The sequence below is a fragment of the Cherax quadricarinatus genome, unplaced genomic scaffold (genome assembly GCF_038502225.1).
Source record: "Cherax quadricarinatus isolate ZL_2023a unplaced genomic scaffold, ASM3850222v1 Contig2272, whole genome shotgun sequence".
Taxonomy (NCBI): domain Eukaryota; kingdom Metazoa; phylum Arthropoda; class Malacostraca; order Decapoda; family Parastacidae; genus Cherax; species Cherax quadricarinatus.
Genome location: NW_027197298.1, coordinates 1 through 23,510, shown reverse-complemented (window position 1 = coordinate 23,510; position 23,510 = coordinate 1). Strand labels below are relative to the sequence as shown.

General features: G+C 39.5%; 1 protein-coding gene across 1 annotated transcript; it reads right to left on the bottom strand.

Annotated features, from left to right (window-relative positions):
• Positions 1–465: 465 nt before the first annotated feature.
• On the bottom strand, positions 466–21,319 carry LOC138851004 (uncharacterized). Its single transcript, XM_070081301.1, has 3 exons — positions 21,176–21,319; positions 2,591–2,760; positions 466–1,012 (listed from the first exon to the last, which is right to left on the bottom strand). The coding sequence occupies exons 1-3, from the start codon at positions 21,225–21,227 to the stop codon at positions 605–607; spliced, it is 630 nt and encodes a 209-aa protein (XP_069937402.1). The 5' UTR covers positions 21,228–21,319; the 3' UTR covers positions 466–604.
• Between the last annotated feature and the right edge of the window lie 2,191 nt (positions 21,320–23,510).

Here is a 23,510-nt window from a genome sequence, read left to right as displayed (position 1 = left end):
AATCTGTAGTGGAGGGAAGGCAGAGTAGGGGTTGGCCTAGGAAGGGTTGGAGGGGGTAAAGGAGGTTTTGTATGTGAGGGGGTTGGACTTCCAGCAAGCATGCATGAGCATATTTGATAGGAGGGAATGGAGACAAATGGTTTTTAATACTTGACGTGCTATTGAATTGTGAGCAAAGTAACATTTATGAAAGGATTCAGGGAAACCAGCAGGCCGGACTTGAGTCCTGGAGATGGGAAGTACAGTGTCTGCACTCTGAAGGAGTGTTAATGTTGCAATTTTATAACTGTAGTGTAAAGCATCCCTCTGGCAAGACAGTGATGGAGTGAATGATGAAAGTTTGTCTTTTTCAGGCCACCCTGCCTTGGTGGGAATCGGCTGATGTGTTAATAATAATAAAAAAAAAAAATATGATGAACTACTTTTATAACAATTGTTTTGCTAAATCGTTAAAAAACACTCGTAAGAAAATAAACATTTATCAGTTTCATGAAGTTGTCTACAAAAATTTATATAGAGTAATACTTTCCCTAACACTAATTCCTATCTTAAATAAATTACTTTCTCCCAAATTTCTGATTTATGGGCAAGTATGCAGCATTCACTACATGACTCTTGCTAATATTAATAGCAATATGGAACATGCACAACCCATCATGGCCATGACACTTAAATGCACTTTATGACATGAAAAAATATCTAGCGAAGTGGGCAAGAGCAAGAAGGGTTCATTTATGAAAGTATCTTTAATGGAATCCCTAAACCACTGAGGAAAACCAATGGAAATTAGGTGTGTTTTCCCCTCAACATCACACAGTGAGGTCATGTTTCCAGCAAAATGTGGAGTAAAATATCGGATGAGAATATGTAGGGTGAGATTGAGGGCCAGTATGACACCTGGAAAACGTGGAAATGCGGTGAGGAGATGAGCAAGTACCAAGTTCACAGTCACTGCCACCAGGCCACATATAGGAATCGCAAGCATAAGTGCTCCAGATTCTTCTGACATCACCTGTTGAACAATTAAAATGTTGTAAAATTAATACATTGTCCCCTTAAATTGTATTATCATCACACTAAAAATACATATTCTGATTAAGGAGAAACAATAAATTATGTTAATTGCACTGTTGTTAATTTTATTGTGGTCATTTATCCCTAACATAAAAATGTTGTTATTGAATTGTTAAAAGTAATTTATATATGTAGTTTTCATTGAATATAATAAACATTTATCAGACTGGATAATCACAAGTCAGATAAGACGTACAACTGGAAGTATTATTAGCATTCTATTCTTGGACATTAATGGGTAATGATCCATTGTGTTGCATATGGGATGGTAATCCTACCATCACATTTTTTAATGTGATCTTTTAGTTTTTACAGGTGGACTAAATAGTCAGTGAAATGCCTTGGTCAAATGACCAAATATGTAAGCAGGGCAACATCTAGGAAAGGATTTCAGCATTAAAAGACCCTTTCAGGTTTAGCACTATGATTTTATTATGGAAGGATTCAGGGAAACTGGTTAACTGGTGGTGGGAAGTACAGTGCTGTCACTCTGAAGGAGTGGAAACACTACAGTTCTGAGGTTATTTAATCATAATATCTGTGCACTTCTGGTGACACAGCTACTGAAGGAATACTGATGAATGTATAAACTACTTTAAAAGTTCCTTGTCATGCAAGGCACTTCAGGCAGTCTTAAAACTATCTTATAAATACAGTGGACCCCCGCATAACGATGACCTCCGAATGCGACCAATTATGTAAGTGTATTTATGTAAGTGCGTTTGTACGTGTATGTTTGGGGGTCTGAAATGGACTAATCTACTTCACAATATTCCTTATGGGAATAAATTCGGTCAGTACTGGCACCTGAACATACTTATGGAGTGAAAAAATATCGTTAACCGGGGGTCCACTGTACCTAAAAATGAGGCACACATATATTACATGATAATAAGTTTACAGTACTTAGTTTATAATGAAGGTATTCAGTAATTCAATATACAAATCTAATTAAAGGTACATTAAGGATGAAGCTAGGAATGTACTGAAATTGATACAAAGAATGCCTTTCTAGTAATGAGTTACCTGGAGTATACCTGGAGAGGGTCTCAAGACACAATGCCCCCACAGCCTGGTCTGTGACCAGGCTGTGAGGGGAAGAATAATAATCTATATTTCTACATGTACAAGGTATACAAGCCTAGCTGACATCAATGACATACTACTATATAGAAAGCCCCTTGTTATGCAGAGCATTTCAGGCAAATAAGGTGAATTTTGTCCCAGGATGTGACCCACACCAGTCCACTAGCACCCAGGTACCTATTTTACTGATAGCTGAACATGGACAGCAGGTGTCTTATGGAAACATGTCCTAAAGTTTCTACCCATACCGAATATCAATTCCCTGGACCTCAGTGTGTAAGCTGAGTGTGCTAGCGATCGAGCTACAGGAACAAGAACAGGAACAATATTGGATGAGACAGGGTTTCAGGATTTGTTTGGCGTAATGGATTGCTGTCAGGATCACATTAAAGGTGTTTTTTAACAGTAGCTTTTTTTGTAATACATTTACCATTGCTAAATAAAGAAGTGTAAGCAGGGAAGCCATAGCACAAGTTGCTGTAGAAGATTTGGTGCACAACAAAAGTAAGGGTACCATCACAGCCTGAGTTAACAGTATCCCAAATGTCACCAGTACTGGGAGACCAATGCCTGTAATGCTGCTCCCGTCATTCAGTAAACCTGCAATATTGATATACCAAAGGGTAAGCAGCATGTGTAGTTCTTAAACTACAAATATTTAACATATGAAAATGCCATCACAATGTAGTAAGGCACAGATATATAACTCTTAGTAAGATATTTCCTCAAATTTTCAATAAGCTAAACAAATTAAAATATATCTACTCTTAAATTCAAACTATTAAACTAAATACATTTTTGATATATACGTATAATACTGGCAGTTACATTCAGTTAATACATACTTTTTTATTTACCATGTTACAAAAAGATTTAGTTAAGTTACACATGTTTAGCAAAACTATTAAATCTTATAAACCATCTGACAAAACAAACTTACCAGATTCCAACAATCTTGAAATAAACATCCTGTATGTATGTGTAATACAGTGGACCCCCGGTTTACGATATTACAGTATTTCATTCCAGAAGTATGTTCAGGTGCCAGTACTGACCGAATTTGTTCCCATAAGGAATATTGTGAATTAGATTAGTCCATTACAGACCCCCAAACATACACATACAAACGCACTTACATAAATACACTTACATAATTGGTCGCATTGGGAGCTGATCATAAATCGGAGGTCCACTGTGTATATATATATATATATATATATATATATGTCGTGCCGAATATGTAAAATTGGTCAGTTAGCAAGAACTCATTTAAGATTAAGTCCTTTCTAAAATTTACTCTTATACGCTTAAAGATATATTTTTTTCATTAATGTTGATGTAAAAAATTATAATTTTGCACCAAAAGGAACTTAGAAAACTTACCTAACCTTATTATAACAAGAACAATTTATTTTAGCCGAACCCAACTAAATATATTTTGGATTTGTTTACAATAATTTAATACTGAACAAACACAGAGAAACACTTTTTTTTTCGTTAGGTTCAGAATGATTTTGGCGAAAATATTGCATACACAAATTTTCACTTGTCCTATATGGCAAGATGAGCGTTGCTATTTAAGCCAAGATCGCAAATTCTGCCTATTCGGCACGACATATATATATATATATGTATATATATATATCCATATATATATATATATGTATATATATTTTTTTTTTTTTTTTTTTCAACAAGTCGGCCGTCTCCCACCGAGGCAGGGTGACCCAAAAAAGAAAGAAAATCCCCAAAAAGAAAATACTTTCATCATCATTCAACACTTTCACCACACTCGCACATTATCACTGTTTTTGCAGAGGTGCTCAGAATACAACAGTCTAGAAGCATAAACATATAAAGATACACAACATATCCCTCCAAACTGCCAATATCCCAAACCCCTCCTTTAAAGTGCAGGCATTGTACTTCCCATTTCCAGGACTCAAGTCCGACTATATGAAAATAACCGGTTTCCCTGAATCCCTTCACTAAATATTACCCTGCTCACACTCCAACAGATCGTCAGGTCCCAAGTACCATTCGTCTCCATTCACTCCTATCTAACACGCTCACGCACGCTTGCTGGAAGTCCAAGCCCCTTACCCACAAAACCTCCTTTACCCCCTCTCTCCAACCCTTTCGAGGACGACCCCTACCCCGCCTTCCTTCCCCTATAGATTTATATGCTTTCCATGTCATTCTACTGTGATCCATTCTCTCTAAATGACCAAACCACCTCAACAACCCCTCTTCTGCCCTCTGACTAATACTTTTATTAACTCCACACCTTCTCCTAATTTCCACACTCCGAATTTTCTGCATAATATTTACACCACACATTGCCCTTAAACAGGACATCTCCGCTGCCTCCAACCGTCTCCTCGCTGCTGCATTTACCACCCAAGCTTCACACCCATATAAGAGTGTTGGTACTACTATACTTTCATACATTCCCTTCTTTGCCTCCATAGATAACGTTTTTTGACTCCACATATACCTCAACGCACCACTCACCTTTTTTCCCTCATCAATTCTATGATTAACCTCATCCTTCATAAATCCATCCGCCGACACGTCAACTCCCAAGTATCTGAAAACATTCACTTCTTCCATACTCCTCCTCCCCAATTTGATATCCAATTTTTCTTTATCTAAATCATTTGACACCCTCATCACCTTACTCTTTTCTATGTTCACTTTCAACTTTCTACCTTTACACACATTCCCAAACTCATCCACTAACCTTTGCAATTTTTCTTTAGAATCTCCCATAAGCACAGTATCATCAGCAAAAAGTAACTGTGTCAATTCCCATTTTGAATTTGATTCCCCATAATTTAATCCCACCCCTCTCCCAAACACCCTAGCATTTACTTCCTTTACAACCCCATCTATAAATATATTAAACAACCATGGTGACATTACACATCCCTGTCTAAGACCTACTTTTACCGGGAAGTAGTCTCCCTCTCTTCTACACACCCTAACCTGAGCCTCACTATCCTCATAAAAACTCTTTACAGCATTTAATAACTTACCACCTATTCCATATACTTGCAACATCTGCCACATTGCTCCTCTATCCACTCTATCATATGCCTTTTCTAAATCCATAAATGCAATAAAAACTTCCCTATCTTTATCTAAATACTGTTCACATATATGCTTCAATGTAAACACCTGATCTACACATCCCCTACCCACTCTAAAACCTCCTTGCTCATCCGCAATCCTACATTCTGTCTTACCTCTAATTCTTTCAATTATAACCCTACCGTACACTTTTCCTGGTATACTCAGTAAGCTTATTCCTCTATAATTTTTACAGTCTCTTTTGTCCCCTTTCCCTTTATATAAAGGGACTATACATGCTCTCTGCCAATCCCTAGGTACCTTCCCCTCTTTCATACATTTATTAAACAAAAGTACCAACCACTCCAACACTATATCCCCCCCTGCTTTTAACATTTCTGTCATGATCCCATCAGTTCCAGCTGCTTTACCCCCTTTCATTTTACGTAATGCCTCACGTACCTCCCCCACACTTACATTCTGCTCTTCTTCACTCCTAAAAGATGGTATACCTCCCTGACCAGTGCATGAAATTACTGCCTCTGTTTCTTCCTTAACATTTAAAAGTTCCTCAAAATATTCTCGCCATCTTCCCAATACCTCCATCTCCCCATCTACTAACTCCCCTACTCTGTTTTTAACTGACAAATCCATATTTTCCCTAGGCTTTCTTAACTTGTTTAACTCACTCCAAAATTTTTTCTTATTTTCATTAAAATTTCTTGACAATGCCTCTCCCACTCTATCATCTGCTCTCCTTTTGCACTCTCTCACCACTCTCTTTACCTTTCTTTTACTCTCCATATACTCTGCTCTTCTTATAACACTTCTGCTTTGTAAAAACCTCTCATAAGCTACCTTTTTCTCTTTTATCACACCCTTTACTTCATCATTCCACCAATCACTCCTCTTTCCTCCTGCCCCCACCCTCCTATAACCACAAACTTCTGCCCCACATTCTAATACTGCATTTTTAAAACTATTCCAACCCTCTTCAACCCCCCCACTACTCATCTTTGCACTAGCCCACCTTTCTGCCAATAGTCGCTTATATCTCACCCGAACTTCCTCCTCCCTTAGTTTATACACTTTCACCTCCCTCTTACTTGTTGTTGCCACCTTCCTCTTTTCCCATCTACCTCTTACTCTAACTGTAGCTACAACTAAATAATGATCCGATATATCAGTTGCCCCTCTATAAACATGTACATCCTGGAGCCTACTCATCAACCTTTTATCCACCAATACATAATCTAATAAACTACTTTCATTACGTGCTACATCATACCTTGTATATTTATTTATCCTCTTTTTCATAAAATATGTATTACTTATTACCAAATTTCTTTCTACACATAGCTCAATTAAAGGCTCCCCATTTACATTTACCCCTGGCACCCCAAATTTACCTACTACTCCCTCCATAACATTTTTACCCACTTTAGCATTAAAATCCCCAACCACCATTACTCTCACACTTGATTCAAAACTCCCCACGCATTCACTCAACATTTCCCAAAATCTCTCTCTCTCCTCTACACTTCTCTCTTCTCCAGGTGCATACACGCTTATTATAACCCACTTTTCACATCCAATCTTTATTTTACTCCACATAATCCTTGAATTAATACATTTATAGTCCCTCTTTTCCTGCCATAGCTTATCCTTCAACATTATTGCTACTCCTTCTTTAGCTCTAACTCTATTTGAAACCCCTGACCTAATCCCATTTATTCCTCTCCACTGAAACTCTCCCACCCCCTTCAGCTTTGTTTCACTTAAAGCCAGGACATCCAGCTTCTTCTCATTCATAACATCCACAATCATCTCTTTCTTATCATCTGCACAACATCCACGCACATTCAGACTTCCCACTTTGACAATTTTCTTCTTCTTATTCTTTTTAGTAATCTTTACAGGAAAAGGGGTTACTAGCCCATTGTTCCCGGCATTTTAGTTGACTTTTACAACACGCATGGCTTACGGAGGAAAGATTCTTATTCCACTTCCCCATGGATATAAAAGGAAAATTAATAAGACCAAGAACTATTAAGATAAAATCAAAGAAAACTCAGATGAGTGTGTATAAATAAATGTGTACATGTATGTGTAGTGTGACCTAAGTGTAAGTAGAAGTAGCAAGACATGCCTGTAATCTTGCATATTTATGAGACAGACAAAAGACATCAGCAATCCTACCATCATGTAAAACAATCACAGGCTTCGTTTTACACTCACTTGGCAGGACGGTAGTACCTCCCTGGGTGGTTGCTGTCTACCAACCTACTACCATATATATATATATATATATATATATATATATATTATAGGCAGTAGGTTGGTAGACAGCAACTGCCCAGGGAGGTACTACCATCCTGCCAAGTGTGTGTAAAATAGAAACCTGTAATTGTTTTACAGGATGGTAGGATTGCTGGTGTCTTTTTTTTTCTGTCTCATGAACATGCAAGATTTCAGGTATGTCTTGCTACTTCTACTTGCACTTAGGTCACACTACACATACATGTACAAGCACATATATACACACCCCTCTGGGTTTTCTTCTATTTTCTTTCTAGTTCTTATTCTTGTTTATTTCCTCTTTTCTCCATGGGGAAGTGGAACAGAATTCTTCCTCCGTAAGCCATGCGTGTTGTAAGAGGCGACTGAAATGCCGGGAGCAAGGGGCTAGTAACCTCTTCTCCTGTGTATATTACTAAATGTAAAAGGAGAAACTTTCGTTTTTCCTTTTGGGCCACCCCGCCTCGGTGGGATATGGCCGGTGTGTTGAAAGAAGAAAGAAATATTATATATATATATATATTACATATATTATATATATATATATATATATATATATATATATATATATATATATATATATTACATATATATATTTTTTTTTTTTTTTTTTTTTTCTTTCTTTTTTGGGTCATCCTGCCTCGGTGGGAGACGGCCGACTTGTTGAAAAAAAAAATATATATATATATATATATATATATATATATATATATATATATATATATATATATATATATATATATATATATATATATATATATATATATATATATTATACACAACTAAAAGCACAAATGATGCTATCATACACATGCTAGAACTAATATATACTGCACTTGAAAAGAAAGAAGTCCCACTGGGCATTTTCACTGATTTACATAAAGCTTTCGATACAGTCGACCATGAACTACTGTACTCCAAATTAATGCACTATGGTATCAGAGGCCACTCCCTCAACTACCTAAAGTCATACCTTAGTAACAGAACTCAATATGTGTATGCAAATGATGCAAACTCCTCCACCCAACCAATCACAGTAGGAGTCCCACATGGAAGCATCCTTTGACCACTCCTCTTTCTCATCTACATCAATGATCTACCGAATGCATCACAGCTACTCAAACCCATATTATTTGCAGATGACACTACATATGTATTTTCCCACCCAAATGCAGTCATACTAGTAAACACAGTCAATGCTGAATTAAAGAAAATATCTTCCTGGATGATGACTAACAAACTTACCCCGAACACTGATAAAACCTATTTCATTCAGTTTGGAAACAAAGCTGCAAATGATCCAATTAACATTACACTAAATGGATCATCAGTCACAAGACTCAGAGGGAAAATTCCTAGGTATCCACCTTGACAGTAGCCTTAAGTTCTGGACACATGCACAACAAATCACCAAGAAAATCTCCAAGACTGTAGGCATACTATCAAAGATAAGGTACTATGTTCCACAATCAGCTCTCCTGGCACTGTACCATTCACTCATATACCCTTATCTTACAAATGGAATTTGTGCATGGGGATCAACAACATCCAATCACCTAATAACCCAGCAAAAGGCAGCAGTAAGAATAACAAATTCCCACTCCTGCCAGCATACTCCACCAATTTTCAAAAGTCTGAATCTGCTTACCATTAAGAGCATCCATACTTATTCATGTGCCTACTACATACACAGAACAATACACGCAAATATAAACCCCCCACTCAAACTTTTCCTCACCAACCTAAACAGGACACATGACCACAACACAAGACACAGATCTCTTTTTGATATACCTCGTGTCCATATCACACTGTGTAAAACCTCTATGCACATAAAGGGCCCCAAAATATGGAATTCATTACCAGAAGATATTAACCCTTAAATGGTCCAAACGTATATATACGTTTTTTCAACATCTGAAAGTATGTAAAAAAATGTAGATCTTTTTTGTTTTACATTTGAAAACGTGTAAAAAACTTTTATCTACATTTTTTTTTTGTTATATTTGAAAATATGTAAAAAAAAAGTAGATCTACTTTTGTAGCACTACGAATTTGAACGTCGATCTATTTGGACCGTTTAAGGGTTAAAGTAACCCAGTCTGTAAATCAATTTAAGACTCTTCTCAAAAGCCACTTAATCACCCTAGACTAAATGCTAAATACTCAGTACACATTTACTCACCTATGTACTCCCACATTATAACTGAAACAATCACATTGAACCTTTTATCCATTGTTGACAGGAATATAATTGAATTATTGAATTAGGTAGTAGGTTGGTAGACAGCAACCACCCAGGGAAGTACTACCGTCCTGCCAGATGACTGTGAAACAGAAACCTGTAACTGTTTTGCATGATGGTAGGATTGCTGGTTTCTTTTTCTGTCTCATAAACACGCTAGATAACAGGGATATCTTGCTACTCCTACTTACACTTTGGTCACACTTCACAGACATGCACATGCATATATATATACATACATCTAGGTTTTTCTCCTTTTTCTAAATAGCTCTTGTTCTTCTTTATTTCTTCTATTGTCCATGGGGAAGTGGAAAAGAATCTTTCCTCCGTAAGCCATGCGTGTCGTATGAGGCGACTAAAATGCCGGGAGCAATGAGCTAGTAACCCCTTCTCCTGCAGACATTTACTAAAAAAGAGAAGAAGAAAAACTTTCTAAAACTGGGATGCTTAAATGTGCGTGGATGTAGTGCGGATGACAAGAAACAGATGATTGCTGATGTTATGAATGAAAAGAAGTTGGATGTCCTGGCCCTAAGCGAAACAAAGCTGAAGGGGGTAGGGGAGTTTCAGTAGGGGGAAATAAATGGGATTAAATCTGGAGTATCTGAGAGAGTTAGAGAAAAGGAAGGGGTAGCAGTAATGTTAAATGATCAGTTATGGAAGGAGAAAAGAGAATATGAATGTGTAAATTCAAGAATTATGTGGATTAAAGTAAAAGTTGGATGCGAAAAGTGGGTCATAATAAGCGTGTATGCACCTGGAGAAGAGAGGAATGTAGAGGAGAGAGAGAGATTTTGGGAGATGTTAAGTGAATGTATAGGAGCCTTTGAACCAAGTGAGAGAGTAATTGTGGTAGGGGACCTAAATGCTAAAGTAGGAGAAACTTTTAGAGAGGGTGTGGTAGGTAAGTTTGGGGTGCCAGGTGTAAATGATAATGGGAGCCCTTTGATTGAACTTTGTATAGAAAGGGGTTTAGTTATAGGTAATACATATTTTAAGAAAAAGAGGATAAATAAGTGTGGCATGCAAAGAGTACGTAACCTTTATTCGGCGCATGGACACACCCTCATTTACAGGCTATCTCCCCCAACCAGCGAACCAGGTTGCTAAGAGTTGATGATGGGGCCCCATCGTTCAACTAGTGACCAGGTTCTAGCCAATAAGAAGGTGGGATTGACAATCGCAGAGGTTATGTGGATACCGCTCTCCTGTCTGCCCTTGTCATTCCCACTCTAGAGCTGGTTGAAGCACGGTCTGCTATCTTGTGGCTTCTATTTCTGCCTTGCTTACCGTGGAGTGCACTATATTTATCACTGTACATAGTGTACATATTGCTGTTATAATTGGTGAAGGATAATATAAGTCTAAACTTTTTCTACTGTGTTTATTTGCTCCCATTACACCTGGGATAACAGGCCATTTGAAATCCTAGGTTGTAATATGGGTAGCCTGTCCGAGAGCTGGACTTAGAGAAACGGTTGAGCTTAGGGTGAAGCTTGTAGCAGGAACATTGTGTAGCTTGCTGTTTCGCTTCGCTTTACAAATTTTGCGTGTCAGTTGCTTATGATCAGCCTTGCTATTGTGTGATCGTTCAACAGCTCGCTACTAGCTTGTTCAGTGTGCTCGCTTCGCTACGGTCAATCTTGTGTGCAGTCGGCTTTGCTTGTATGCGTATTCTGCAATCGTACTGTGCATAGCTAAGCGTGTTCTGCAAATTAACGTGTTACGTTGGGGTATTCGTACTGTGCATAGCGAATAACTTATGCCACCTAGACGAGTCAGACGCCTGGTGTCGGCATATACTTTGCATAACCTACCTAAATTGTCCCTACAGCGTTGTTGGCAAATTGCTCGTTCCATTGGCATTCCCTATAAACGCACTCTTACAGCTGCGCAACTGCGTTCACTTATTGCTGACATACTTATTGAAGAAGAGATGGCACATCAAACTCCTCCCTCTACGGGAGCTAGGGCAAAAACTACTATGTTCTCGCAGGAGGAAGATGATACACCTACGGAGCAAAATGGTCAGTATAGTGCAGCTGGGTTGTCTCAGGGTGAATCAGCGTCGTTGGCACTTGAGCTGGCAAAAATCAATCTTGAGCAAACTAGGGAACAGAGAGCATTCGCAAGGGAAGAATTTGATAGGGAAAGAGAAAGGAGGCAGTTTTCGCATTCTGTAAACGATTTCAGTTTACAAAAAGCAGTACAGCTTGTTCCCCGCTTCAATGAGGCCGAACCAGAGCAATTTTTCGAAAGCTTCGAAAATCAGGCTCGAGCCTTGAGGTGGCCGGAACAGCACTGGGCAGCGTTGGTTCATACAGCATTATTGGGTAAGGCACAGGAATTTACGTCGGTATTAACTGACGCTGAATTCTCTGATTATCAAGTAGTGAAGACCACAGTGTTGGGAGCATATACATGTATCCCAGCTAAATATCGTAAGACCTTCAAATTGAACAGGCGGCAGCTTGGTCAATCCCTGGTGGACTTTGTGAGACAGCAAACCAAAGCTTTTACCAGCTGGTATAAAGCGAGTGGTGTCTCTAACTTTGAGGAGCTGGTGCAGCTTATTCTGATTGATAACCTGCTGGAGTCTGTGGGACCAGAGGTTCGTGTCTTTCTGCAGGATCGTGACTTAACCACTGCATTGGAGGCGGCCAGGTTGGCTGATACCTTCGAAACGAACCGCTCCTTGTCCGAGCGGTCCCGTCTCTCTTTTCAACAGTCTGGCGTGAGCAGAGATCGACAACATTGGAGAATGAAGTGCCAGCCGGAGGGAGAGCGTCTACGACATCCAACCAAGTCACCTGGTGAGCCACGCTTCTCAACATATGGTCCCCCTGCGGAGAGGCAAACTACTTATGGAGCATCTCGACAACAATATCCAGAGAGGCACCAGCCAGAACGACACCACTTGCAACGTCATCAGGGAGTAAAGGGCAAGCCTGTCGTCTGCTTCAGGTGTAATAAAGTAGGTCATATCAGTTCCAACTGCCCCCAAAAACCTCAACCCATCGGGAAAATCTCTAATATCCCTAGTAACATGTCCCCTAGAGAAGTAGAAAAAGGTATGGCCCCTTATTATTGCGAAAGTCTTATTTCCCTTCAGGAAAACTCAGAACCAACTAAAGTAAATACCTTTAGAGATACTGGAGCATATTGCTCACTTGTCAGAGAAGGAATATTACCCCTTTCAGAGAATACTTCCTTGAATTCATCAGTTTTATTGGAAGCCTATGGAGGAACTATATATTCTGTTCCTTTGCATAAAATTTATGTACAGTGCAAATATTACACTGGGTACTTGACTGTAGGTATCTCAAAAGGATTTCCCATGAAAAATGCCATGTTATTACTGGGTAATAACATTACTACTGTTACTTCGTGTCCTGAACCTATAATGATTAATGCTTCTCCAGTGTTGGCCATAACTCGGGCAACATCCCAAGGGCTGTCTGGGGAGAATGTTGACCTATCCTTGGACGACTCCGATCTCGGAATAGCCACGTTGTTTTATGAGACACACCGGCCGGAGTCTCGTAAATCAAGTGAACAGACCCCGATCAAGCCTTCCTATTCCCAGGTTGCAGGATTGCCAGATGTCTCTGTTTCCATGCCCGAGGGACTGTCCTTCCGGGAGGAACAACGTAAGGACCCTTCGTTAAAATTCGCTTTTGAGGCAGCCATGGGTAAATCCTCTTTGGGTCATCCAGTCAAGTATGAAGTTAAAAATGATTATTTGGTATGCACTGAGACTGGTAAGGAGACAGAGGGCCGGCAATTATACGACAGGTTAGTGGTTCCAACCAAGTATAGACCTCAGATATTAAATATAGCTCATAATACGTCATCAGGAGGTCACTTAGGAATTACAAAAACCTTGTATAGAATCACAAAAGAATTTTATTGGCCAACATTAAAGAAAGATGTGAAGAATCATATTAGGTGTTGCCGAGAATGTCAGCAAGTTGGAAAACCTGGACATTCTATTAAACCTGCACCTCTCCAACCCATACCTGCTGATGGAGAACCTTTTGCAGATTTAATTATAGATTGTGTAGGTCCACTACCTAAGTCAAAGTCTGGAAATCAGTATTTATTTACAATTATGGATAAAGTAACCAGATATCCTGAAGCGATCCCAATGCGTAGTATCAATACTAAAGCTATTCTCAAAGCTTTAACAAAATTCATTTCTTGTTTTGGCATTCCTAAAACTATACAAAGTGATCAAGGTACTAACTTCACTGCCAAAGCATTTAGGGAAGTATTAACTAGGTTAGGGATAATTCACAACTTATCCACTGCCTATCACCCTCAGTCCCAAGGCGCCTTGGAAAGATTCCACCAAACATTAAAAACAATGATGAGAAGTTTTTGCATGCACTTTCCGACAGATTGGGATGAATCTCTACCATTGTTGCTGTTCTCAGTACGAGAGACGGTGCAAGAGTCTACAGGGTATAGTCCGTTTGAGCTGATCTTTGGGCACAATGTACGAGGTCCTCTTCGGGTGCTCAAAGAAGGATGGATGGGAGAAGACGTAAGCTCAGCACTCTACAACCCGTCTTCAAGGTTGCAGGTGGCACGTGAGTTAGCCACGGCTAAGCTAAAGACAGCTCAAAGTAAGATGAAACAGAGGTATGACAGAAGTGCACAATTCCGCTCCTTCCATCCAGGAGACAAGGTGTTGGTGCAGGAACCTATACCTGGCCACACCTTGAAAGCTAGATTTACGGGACCTATGCAGATAGTAAGTAGATTATCTGATTTAAATTATGTGGTAGCTCCCATTGATAAGACCTCAAAAACAAAAACTTACCACATAAATCAAATCAAGGCCTTTCATACACCAGATAAAGTCCCAGTAATGACTCTGTCCTCTACCTCTGAGGACGACTCTGACTCTTTGCACTCTATCTCTGAAATTAATACTAAACTTTCAAATTCTGTCCTCCTCAAGGATCCTAGCCCGTTAATGGATGGATTATCTGAAATACAAGCAACCAATTTAACTGAGCTTCTACAGTCATATCCTAATATTTTTTCGGATGTGCCGAAAAAATGTACGTTAGGTTACCATGATGTAGATGTGGGAAAATCTAAACCAATTAAACTCTCCCCCTACAGAGCTAATCCTGAAAAGCAAAGGTTACTTCAGCAGGAAGTAGACTTCTTGTTAGAACATGGTTTAGTGGAGGAGTCGTCTAGTCCATGGGCTTCACCGTGCATCCTAGTAAAAAAGGCTGATGGAGGGTTTCGTATGTGCACAGACTACCGTAAAGTGAACGAGGTCACAATTACAGATGCTTACCCTCTTCCTCGTCTGGATGACGTAATTGACTTTGTGGGTAAGGCTACTTTTGTGTCCAAATTAGATCTCCTTAAAGGTTACTATCAGGTACCTTTGACAGATAAGGCGAAGGAAATCTCTGCCTTCGTGATTCCAGGAGGTCATTATCAGTATACAGTTACCCCCTTCGGAATGAAAAATTCCCCCTCTTCATTCCAGAAACTCGTCCATCAGGCTATTAAAGGACTTGAAGGCACGGCAGCATACCTAGATGATATTGTTGTGGTGTCTGATACTTGGGATCAACACCTACTTAGACTTAAAGCTCTGTTTGAGACCTTTAAGAATTCCCAATTAACAGTTAATTTGTCTAAATCTTCCTTTGGCCAGGCCACTGTCACTTTTCTAGGCCATGAAGTAGGTAGTGGTAAAGTTGCACCTAAACTTGCTAAAGTTCTTTCGATTAAAGAATATCCAGTTCCTCATGATAGGAAATCTCTTCAACGTTTCCTAGGCATGATAGGATTTTACAGAAGATTCTGTAAGAATTTCTCAGATATTGTAGCCCCTCTTACCTCTCTTACCAGTCATAAAGTTCCCTTTAATTGGACGTCAGATTGTAACACTGCTTTTAATAAAGCAAAAAGATTATTGTGCTCTGCACCCATTCTCTTGTCTCCAGACTTCTCCAAACCTTTTTCATTACAGGTTGATGCTTGTGAGTCTGGGGTTGGGGCGGTACTATTACAAATCGGGAACAAGGAGCTGCAGCCAATCGCATACTTTTCAGCCAAGTTCCAGCCACATCAGAGAGCTTACTCTACCATTGAAAAAGAAGCCCTCGCGCTGGTAATGGCTTTGGAGCATTTCGATGTTTATGTGGGCCAAACATCGCAGGTGGTCACAGTCTACAGTGATCACAACCCGTTAGTCTATCTCCAAGCCATGAAGAATCACAACACAAGGCTTATGCGTTGGACTCTCAGGCTGCAGCCCTACAATATTTTTATTAAATATATTGCCGGCAAAGAAAATGTGTTGGCAGACTCTTTGTCAAGAGTCTAGTTTAATATTTTATTTAGGTTAGGATGTATTTGTGGTAACCCCCCTTTCAAGCTCTTTTTTTTATCCCCTGATGTGGGGGTTTTTTTTAGTGAGGGGATACGGGCTACCGTCCGCTTGTATCTTGGACCTATGTTGGCTTATCTGACTGCTGTCTCACTCTGAGTTTAGGGTTTGGCTTTCAGGCACTAGGAAAGCTGAGCTCTATCTAAGAGTTGGATGGTGGAGAGGATAGGCGGTCCCATTATTTTGTGCCATGGCGGCACGGTTACCACTGGGAGGTGGCAGCCTAATCCTGAGCCTTCTCGGGGGTGGGGGTGTGGCATGCAAAGAGTACGTAACCTTTATTCGGCGCATGGACACACCCTCATTTACAGGCTATCTCCCCCAACCAGCGAACCAGGTTGCTAAGAGTTGATGATGGGGCCCCATCGTTCAACTAGTGACCAGGTTCTAGCCAATAAGGTGGGATTGACAATCGCAGAGGTTATGTGGATACCGCTCTCCTGTCTGCCCTTGTCATTCCCACTCTAGAGCTGGTTGAAGCACGGTCTGCTATCTTGTGGCTTCTATTTCTGCCTTGCTTACCGTGGAGTGCACTATATTTATCACTGTACATAGTGTACATATTGCTGTTATAATTGGTGAAGGATAATATAAGTCTAAACTTTTTCTACTGTGTTTATTTGCTCCCATTACACCTGGGATAACAGGCCATTTGAGATCCTAGGTTGTAATAATAAGTATACAAGATATGATGTAGGGCAAAATGACAGTAGTTTGTTGGATTATGTATTGGTAGATAAAAGACTGTTGAGTAGACTTCAGGATGTACATGTTTATAGAGGGGCCACAGATATATCAGATCACTTTCTAGTTGTAGCTACACTGAGAGTAAAAGGTAGATGGGATACAAGGAGAATAGAAGCATCAGGGAAGAGAGAGGTGAAGGTTTATAAACTAAAAGAGGAGGCAGTTAGGGTAAGATATAAACAGCTATTGGAGGATAGATGGGATAATGAGAGCATAGGCAATGGGGTCGAAGAGGTATGGCGTAGGTTTAAAAATGTAGTGTTAGAGTGTTCAGCAGAAGTTTGTGGTTACAGAAAAGTGGGTGCGGGAGGGAAGAGGAGCGATTGGTGGAATGATGATGTAAAGAGAGTAGTAAGGGAGAAAAAGTTAGCATATGAGAAGTTTTTACAAAGTAGAAGTGATGCAAGGAGGGAAGAGTATATGGAGAAAAAGAGAGAGGTTAAGAGAGTGGTGAAGCAATGTAAAAAGAGAGCAAATGAGAGAGTGGGTGAGATGTTATCAACAAATTTTGTTGAAAATAAGAAAAAGTTTTGGAGTGAGATTAACAAGTTAAGAAAGCCTAGAGAACAAATGGATTTGTCAGTTAAAAATAGGAGAGGAGAGTTATTAAATGGAGTTAGAGGTATTGGGAAGATGGAGGGAATATTTTGAGGAATTGTTAAATGTTGATGAAGACAGGGAAGCTGTGATTTCATGTATAGGACAAGGAGGAATAACATCTTGTAGGAGTGAGGAAGAGCCAGTTGTGAGTGTGGGGGAAGTTCGTGAGGCAGTAGGTAAAATGAAAGGGGGTAAGGCAGCCGGGATTGATGGGATAAAGATAGAAATGTTAAAAGCAGGTGGGGATATAGTTTTGGAGTGGTTGGTGCAATTATTTAATAAATGTATGGAAGAGGGTAAGGTACCTAGGGATTGGCAGATTGCATGCATAGTTCCTTTGTATAAAGGCAAAGGGGATGAAAGAGAGTGCAAAAGTTATAGGGGGATAAGTCTGCTGAGTATACCTGGTAAAGTGTATGGTAGAGTTATTATTGAAAAAATTAAGAGTAAGACTGAGAATAGGATAGCAGATGAACAAGGAGGCTTTAGGAAAGGTAGGGGGTGTGTGGAACAGGTGTTTACAGTGAAACATAAGTGAACAGTATTTAGATAAGGCTAAAGAGGTCTTTGTGGCATTTATGGATTTGGAAAAGGAGTATGACAGGGTGGATAGGGGGGCAATGTGGCAGATGTTGCAGGTGTATGGTGTAGGAGGTAGGTTACTGAAAGCAGTGAAGAGTTTTTACGAGGATAGTGAGGCACAGAGTATGTAGGAAAGAGGGAAATTATTTCCCAGTAAAAGTAGGTCTTAGACAAGGATGTGTGATGTCACCATGGTTGTTTAATATATTTATAGATGGGGTTGTAAGAGATGTAAATGCGAGGGTCTTGGCAAGAGGCGTGGAGTTAAAAGATAAAGAATCGCACATAAAGTGGGAGTTCTCACAGTTGCTCTTTGCTGATGACACTGTGCTCTTGGGAGATTCTGAAGAGAAGTTGCAGAGATTGGTGGATGAATTTGGTAAGGTATGCAAAAGAAGAAAATTAAAAGTGAATACAGGAAAGAGTAAGGTTATGAGGATAACAAAAAGATTAGGTGATGAAAGATTGGATATCAGATTGGAGGGAGAGAGTATGGAGGAGGTGAATGTATTCAGATATTTGGGAGTGGATGTGTCAGTGGATGGGTCTATGAAAGATGAGGTGAATCATAGAATTGATGGGGGAAAAAGGGTAAGTGGTGCACTTAGGAGTCTGTGGAGACAAAGAACTTTGTCCTTGGAGGCAAAGAGGGGAATGTATGAGAGTATAGTTTTACCAACGCTCTTATATGGGTGTGAAGCATGAGTGATGAATGTTGCAGCGAGGAGAAGGCTGGAGGCAGTGGAGATGTCATGTCTGAGGGCAATGTGTGGTGTGAATATAATGCAGAGAATTCGTAGTTTGGAAGTTAGGAGGAGGTGCGGGATTACCAAAACTCTTGTCCAGAGGGCTGAGGAAGGGTCGAGGTGGTTCGGACATGTAGAGAGAATGGAGCGAAACAGAATGACTTCAAGAGTGTATCAGTCTGTAGTGGAAGGAAGGCGGGGTAGGGGTCAGCCTAGGAAAGGTTGGAGAGAGGGGGTAAAGGAAGTTTTGTGTGCGAGGGGCTTGGACTTCCAGCAGGCATGCGTGAGCATGTTTGATAGGGGTGAATGGAGACAAATGGTTTTTAATACTTGACATACTGTTGGAGTGTGAACAAAGTAACATTTATGAAGGGGTTCAGGGAAACCGGCAGGCCGGACTTGAGTCCTGGAGATGGGAAGTACAGTGCCTGTACTCTGAAGGAGGGGTGTTAATGTTGCAGTTTAAAAACTGTAATGTAAAGCACCCTTCTGGCAAGACAGTGATGGAGTGAATGATGGTGAAAGTTTTTCTTTTTCGGGCCACCCTGCCTTGGTGGGAATCGGCCAGTGTGATAATAAAAAAAATAAAAAAATATATTCTAGGTAGTAGGTTGGTAGACAGCAACCGCCCAGGGAGGTACTACCGTCTTGCCAAGTGAGTGTAAAACGAAAGCCTGTAATTGTTTTACATGATGGTAGGATTGCTGGTGTCCTTTTTTCTGTCTCATAAACATGCAAGATTTCAGGTACATCTTGCTACTTCTACTTACACTTAGGTCACACTACACATACATGTACAAGCATATATATACACACCCCTCTGGGTTTTCTTCTATTTTCTTTCTAGTTCTTGTTGTTTATTTCCTCTTATCTCCATGGGGAAGTGGAACAGAATTCTTCCTCCATAAGACATGCGTGTTGTAAGAGGCGACTAAAATGCCGGGAGCAAGGGGCTAGTAACCCCTTCACCTGTATAAATTACTAAATTTAAAAAGACAAACTTTTGTTTTTCTTTTTGGGCCACCCTGCCTTGGTGGGATACGGCCGGTTTGTTGAAAAGAAAAAATATACATGTATATATATATATATACACACAGTATATGAACAGAAGAAAGAATGAGACACAAAAAGTAAGTGGATAAGAATAAAACGGAACCAAATTTTAAAGTTAATAAAAGAAGCAAACTTAATGTGAAAGGTAACATACAAAGAATTGGAGATGATCACAAAGTCACTGGTGGATGATTACTTTTATAGAAGAATTATGATAATCATGAAGTACTAAACTTGAAGTCATACAGCACCTTGGGAAAGGGTTGGGTAATAGTTTTATCCAATTAAGGGAAAGGTAGCTCCAATTCCTTGCATCAAAAGTCCTTCACCAGAATATCAATGTACCCTCTTTGAAAGAACAAGGCAGACTAAATGTGTGAGGTACTTAGTATATTGCTCCAAGGTGAGTTTACAGTAGAGGACATTTTACCATATTTCATGGCTTATAAGACTTGTTTTAGTTTCAATGGCTTGGCATCAGATGTAACTGGGAGAACTACAGCCCACCTCACACCCCAAACTTATGGCTCCCATCACTGACCCTCAGTTTGTAGGACGCAGGGTGGTTTTTGGATACATTTTATGGAAAAAAAATGCATCGAAAAAGCCGCGAAATATAGTATGTGTAGCAGATTTCATCTTCAAACGACCAACTGAAAGAGAGTTCATTGAAATATCCAAAGAGCAAAGAAACTACTACAAGATACTGACAAGAAAAAGTATCAAGACCAGATGAGATAGCACCATGGGGTAAAAGAAAATATAGGTGAAAATTTTGCAAGAATAAACTGAAAATGGTAAATAAGTTATAGGTCATTCTTGCTGACAGTAGTTGTAAAACTACTAGCATAATTAAAAAAAAATAAATTGGTAGATAGCATTTATTTAAAAATATTTTCTTATTTCTTCAAATTTCCTCATGAGTAAAGATATCAGCATAGAAATTATTGATTGTCAAGCTTACCTTGAAAACTATTTTATAATGTGAGATCATTAACAAGGCTTTTCTTATCAACATTCTGTACTAAATTCTAATACCTTGTCTTGGGATATTTCAGTTACCTCTTAAGACAGCTGAGGTTCAAATCTGCTACATATAGTCTCTCTAACTGTAAACCCATGTGCTGTATGATCCTTATAGGTTTAGGGCTTCATTTTTATCATAATAATGTAAACCCATGTAAATGTCAGAAGTGTCTACTGTATATCAAAGGTGTACCACATTAACAAAATAAAATTTTAACTTACCTTGCAACCAGGGAAGGACAAGTGACACTGGGATGGTTAGGGCAGACTTCATGACTACACAAATAAGAAATTTGGCTGGTGCATAACTGTCTGCAACTGGAGGGAGTATTCCTGAAAAAGAAAGTGGTTCTACATTTCCCTATGAATGATTCATCTTGTATGTTGCAGGTAAATACAGTGGTACCTTGATTTAAAAGTGCTCCAACTTAGGAGTTTTCCAGGTTACGAGCCATCGCTCAGTTGATTTTTTGCTTTGAAGCAAGCCAAAATTTGAGTTATGAGTGAGCTTCAGATACACTGCCACTAGTTGGTGCAGCGAACACTACAACAGTGCACATGGTTACCTCGCCATGGAAGCATCTCTTGTGCTGTGCTTGCATTTTGTGTGGTTATTTTGCCAAATTTCTTTTTTCTAACCATGGGTCCTAAGAAAGTAAGTGCAAAGGACAGTACTGAGAAGAGGAGGAGGATGTCCATTGAATTAAAGGGTGAAATCACAGAAAAACATGAGCAAGGTGTACGTGTAGTCGACTTGGCGAGGCAGTACAAGCATAGTAGTACTTCTCTGCAAGAAGGCACGAGGCATGTACGCTGACTTACTTCCAGGATATTCACCCAAAACATAGGCCAGTCTCCCGACTCAGGAAAAAAAAAATTCTGAGAAAGTCGCTTTTGTTTCAGCGTTTTCCTTGTGAAACTAGTGATCTAGTGCAGTTAGCCTCACAAACACTCTGTTTCCTCTTATAATAAGACCTCAGAAGGGCTAGAATGGAAAGATATAGTCAGAGAGAGAATTATTTTTAACACGGGAGTGGCCGCCACCACTCGTCACATAATGACATATTTTATTCATTCTAGATTATGTATCATGTTTCTGTGTTATTTATAGTGTTTATAATGTCATATTAGATCAATTGTGATAGATAATAAGCCCTAGAGTTGATACAGTAGACCATTTAACACGATAGTTACGTTCCTGAAAACACCATGTTAGATAAAACCGTGTTAGATAAACTGAAGAACTAATAGGAAAAATAGGGTTACATTCCTGGGAGCCCCAAAAAAGCCAAACAACTTTTTTTTTAGGCCTCCACATCTTACAAATATAGAATTGAATATGTAATCGTAGCTCATTGTTGTGATGTATTTTGTTGTTTTTACTGCTTAATATTACAAATGCAACAGAATAATAGTATTTCTTACCTTAAATTGTGGTTGCTTGTGTTTGTGGATGATTGTGGAGAGTTATGCTATGGCCCTATTGGACTGAGGTGGATGGTAGAGGTTCTGGTACTGAAGTCGATGGTTGTACTGGAGTGTGCATATATTCTGTAATAGATTTCTCTTCTATTTTACCCTACAGTACATTATATAATTGACAGGTAAGGCATCAGCTGCTCTAGACACCGTTTCAGGGTCCTCTTCAGTGAGAAATCTAAGTCATTCAGTAAGTCAAGTCATTAAGTCAGTCTGTCAGCATAGCTGCTGATCCCCTGTATATATAGTGTAGCATAGCTGAGTATCATAGTACCATCCATATGTATTATACAGACGATCCCTTGCTAGACTTAGCGGCTAACATATGACGTCACACAGTGCTGCTTGTGGGCGGGAGTCACCCTGTCCCATTCTCAGTTCACTGATAGACCTACATGTTACAACAGGCTAGGCTGGGCCTTCCCCCTCACAACTCTGCTAATATAAGTGAATACAACCCAACAAGTGTGTTTATCTCCAACCATCATATCTCCACAGAACCCTCCCAATAAAAACTCAGGTTTACCTCATTTTATGTGCACAAAGCAAGCTTCATTATGGCCACAGGTTATCTCTTGTCTAATATCTCTGTTTTCTTCGTTAATTCTAAGACTTAAATGCTTATACCTTTCCTTGCCACTTTCAGCAACACTGGTATGCCTACTGGGTGTCATGATTGCTTGCCAGATACAAGATATGGTAATTAAAAGATCAAAACACAATTCACAAAGACAGCTAGCTTGTAGGAGAGAAGTAAAACTGGGCATGTATGAAGTACAAATGCTGGGATGGAATGTCGGGGCATGGCAGGAGATGGTGGGAGGTCTCCCCCACTGATCCACAAGGCGGCTGCTTGAGGAAAAGGGAATTTTTTTCCCCTCCTGCAAACTGAACCGTGTTAAATTAACTTTATGAAGTGTTGTATAAAATTGTGCCATAATTCTTCAATTGTGCTATACCCAAATTGTGCCATATAAACTCGTGTTAAACGAGTCTACTGTATTAGCGTTATATTGAAGTATTTTCTCCTCCTCTCAAGAGCCAGGAATTCTGCTGGAATGGATTAATGGCATTTCAA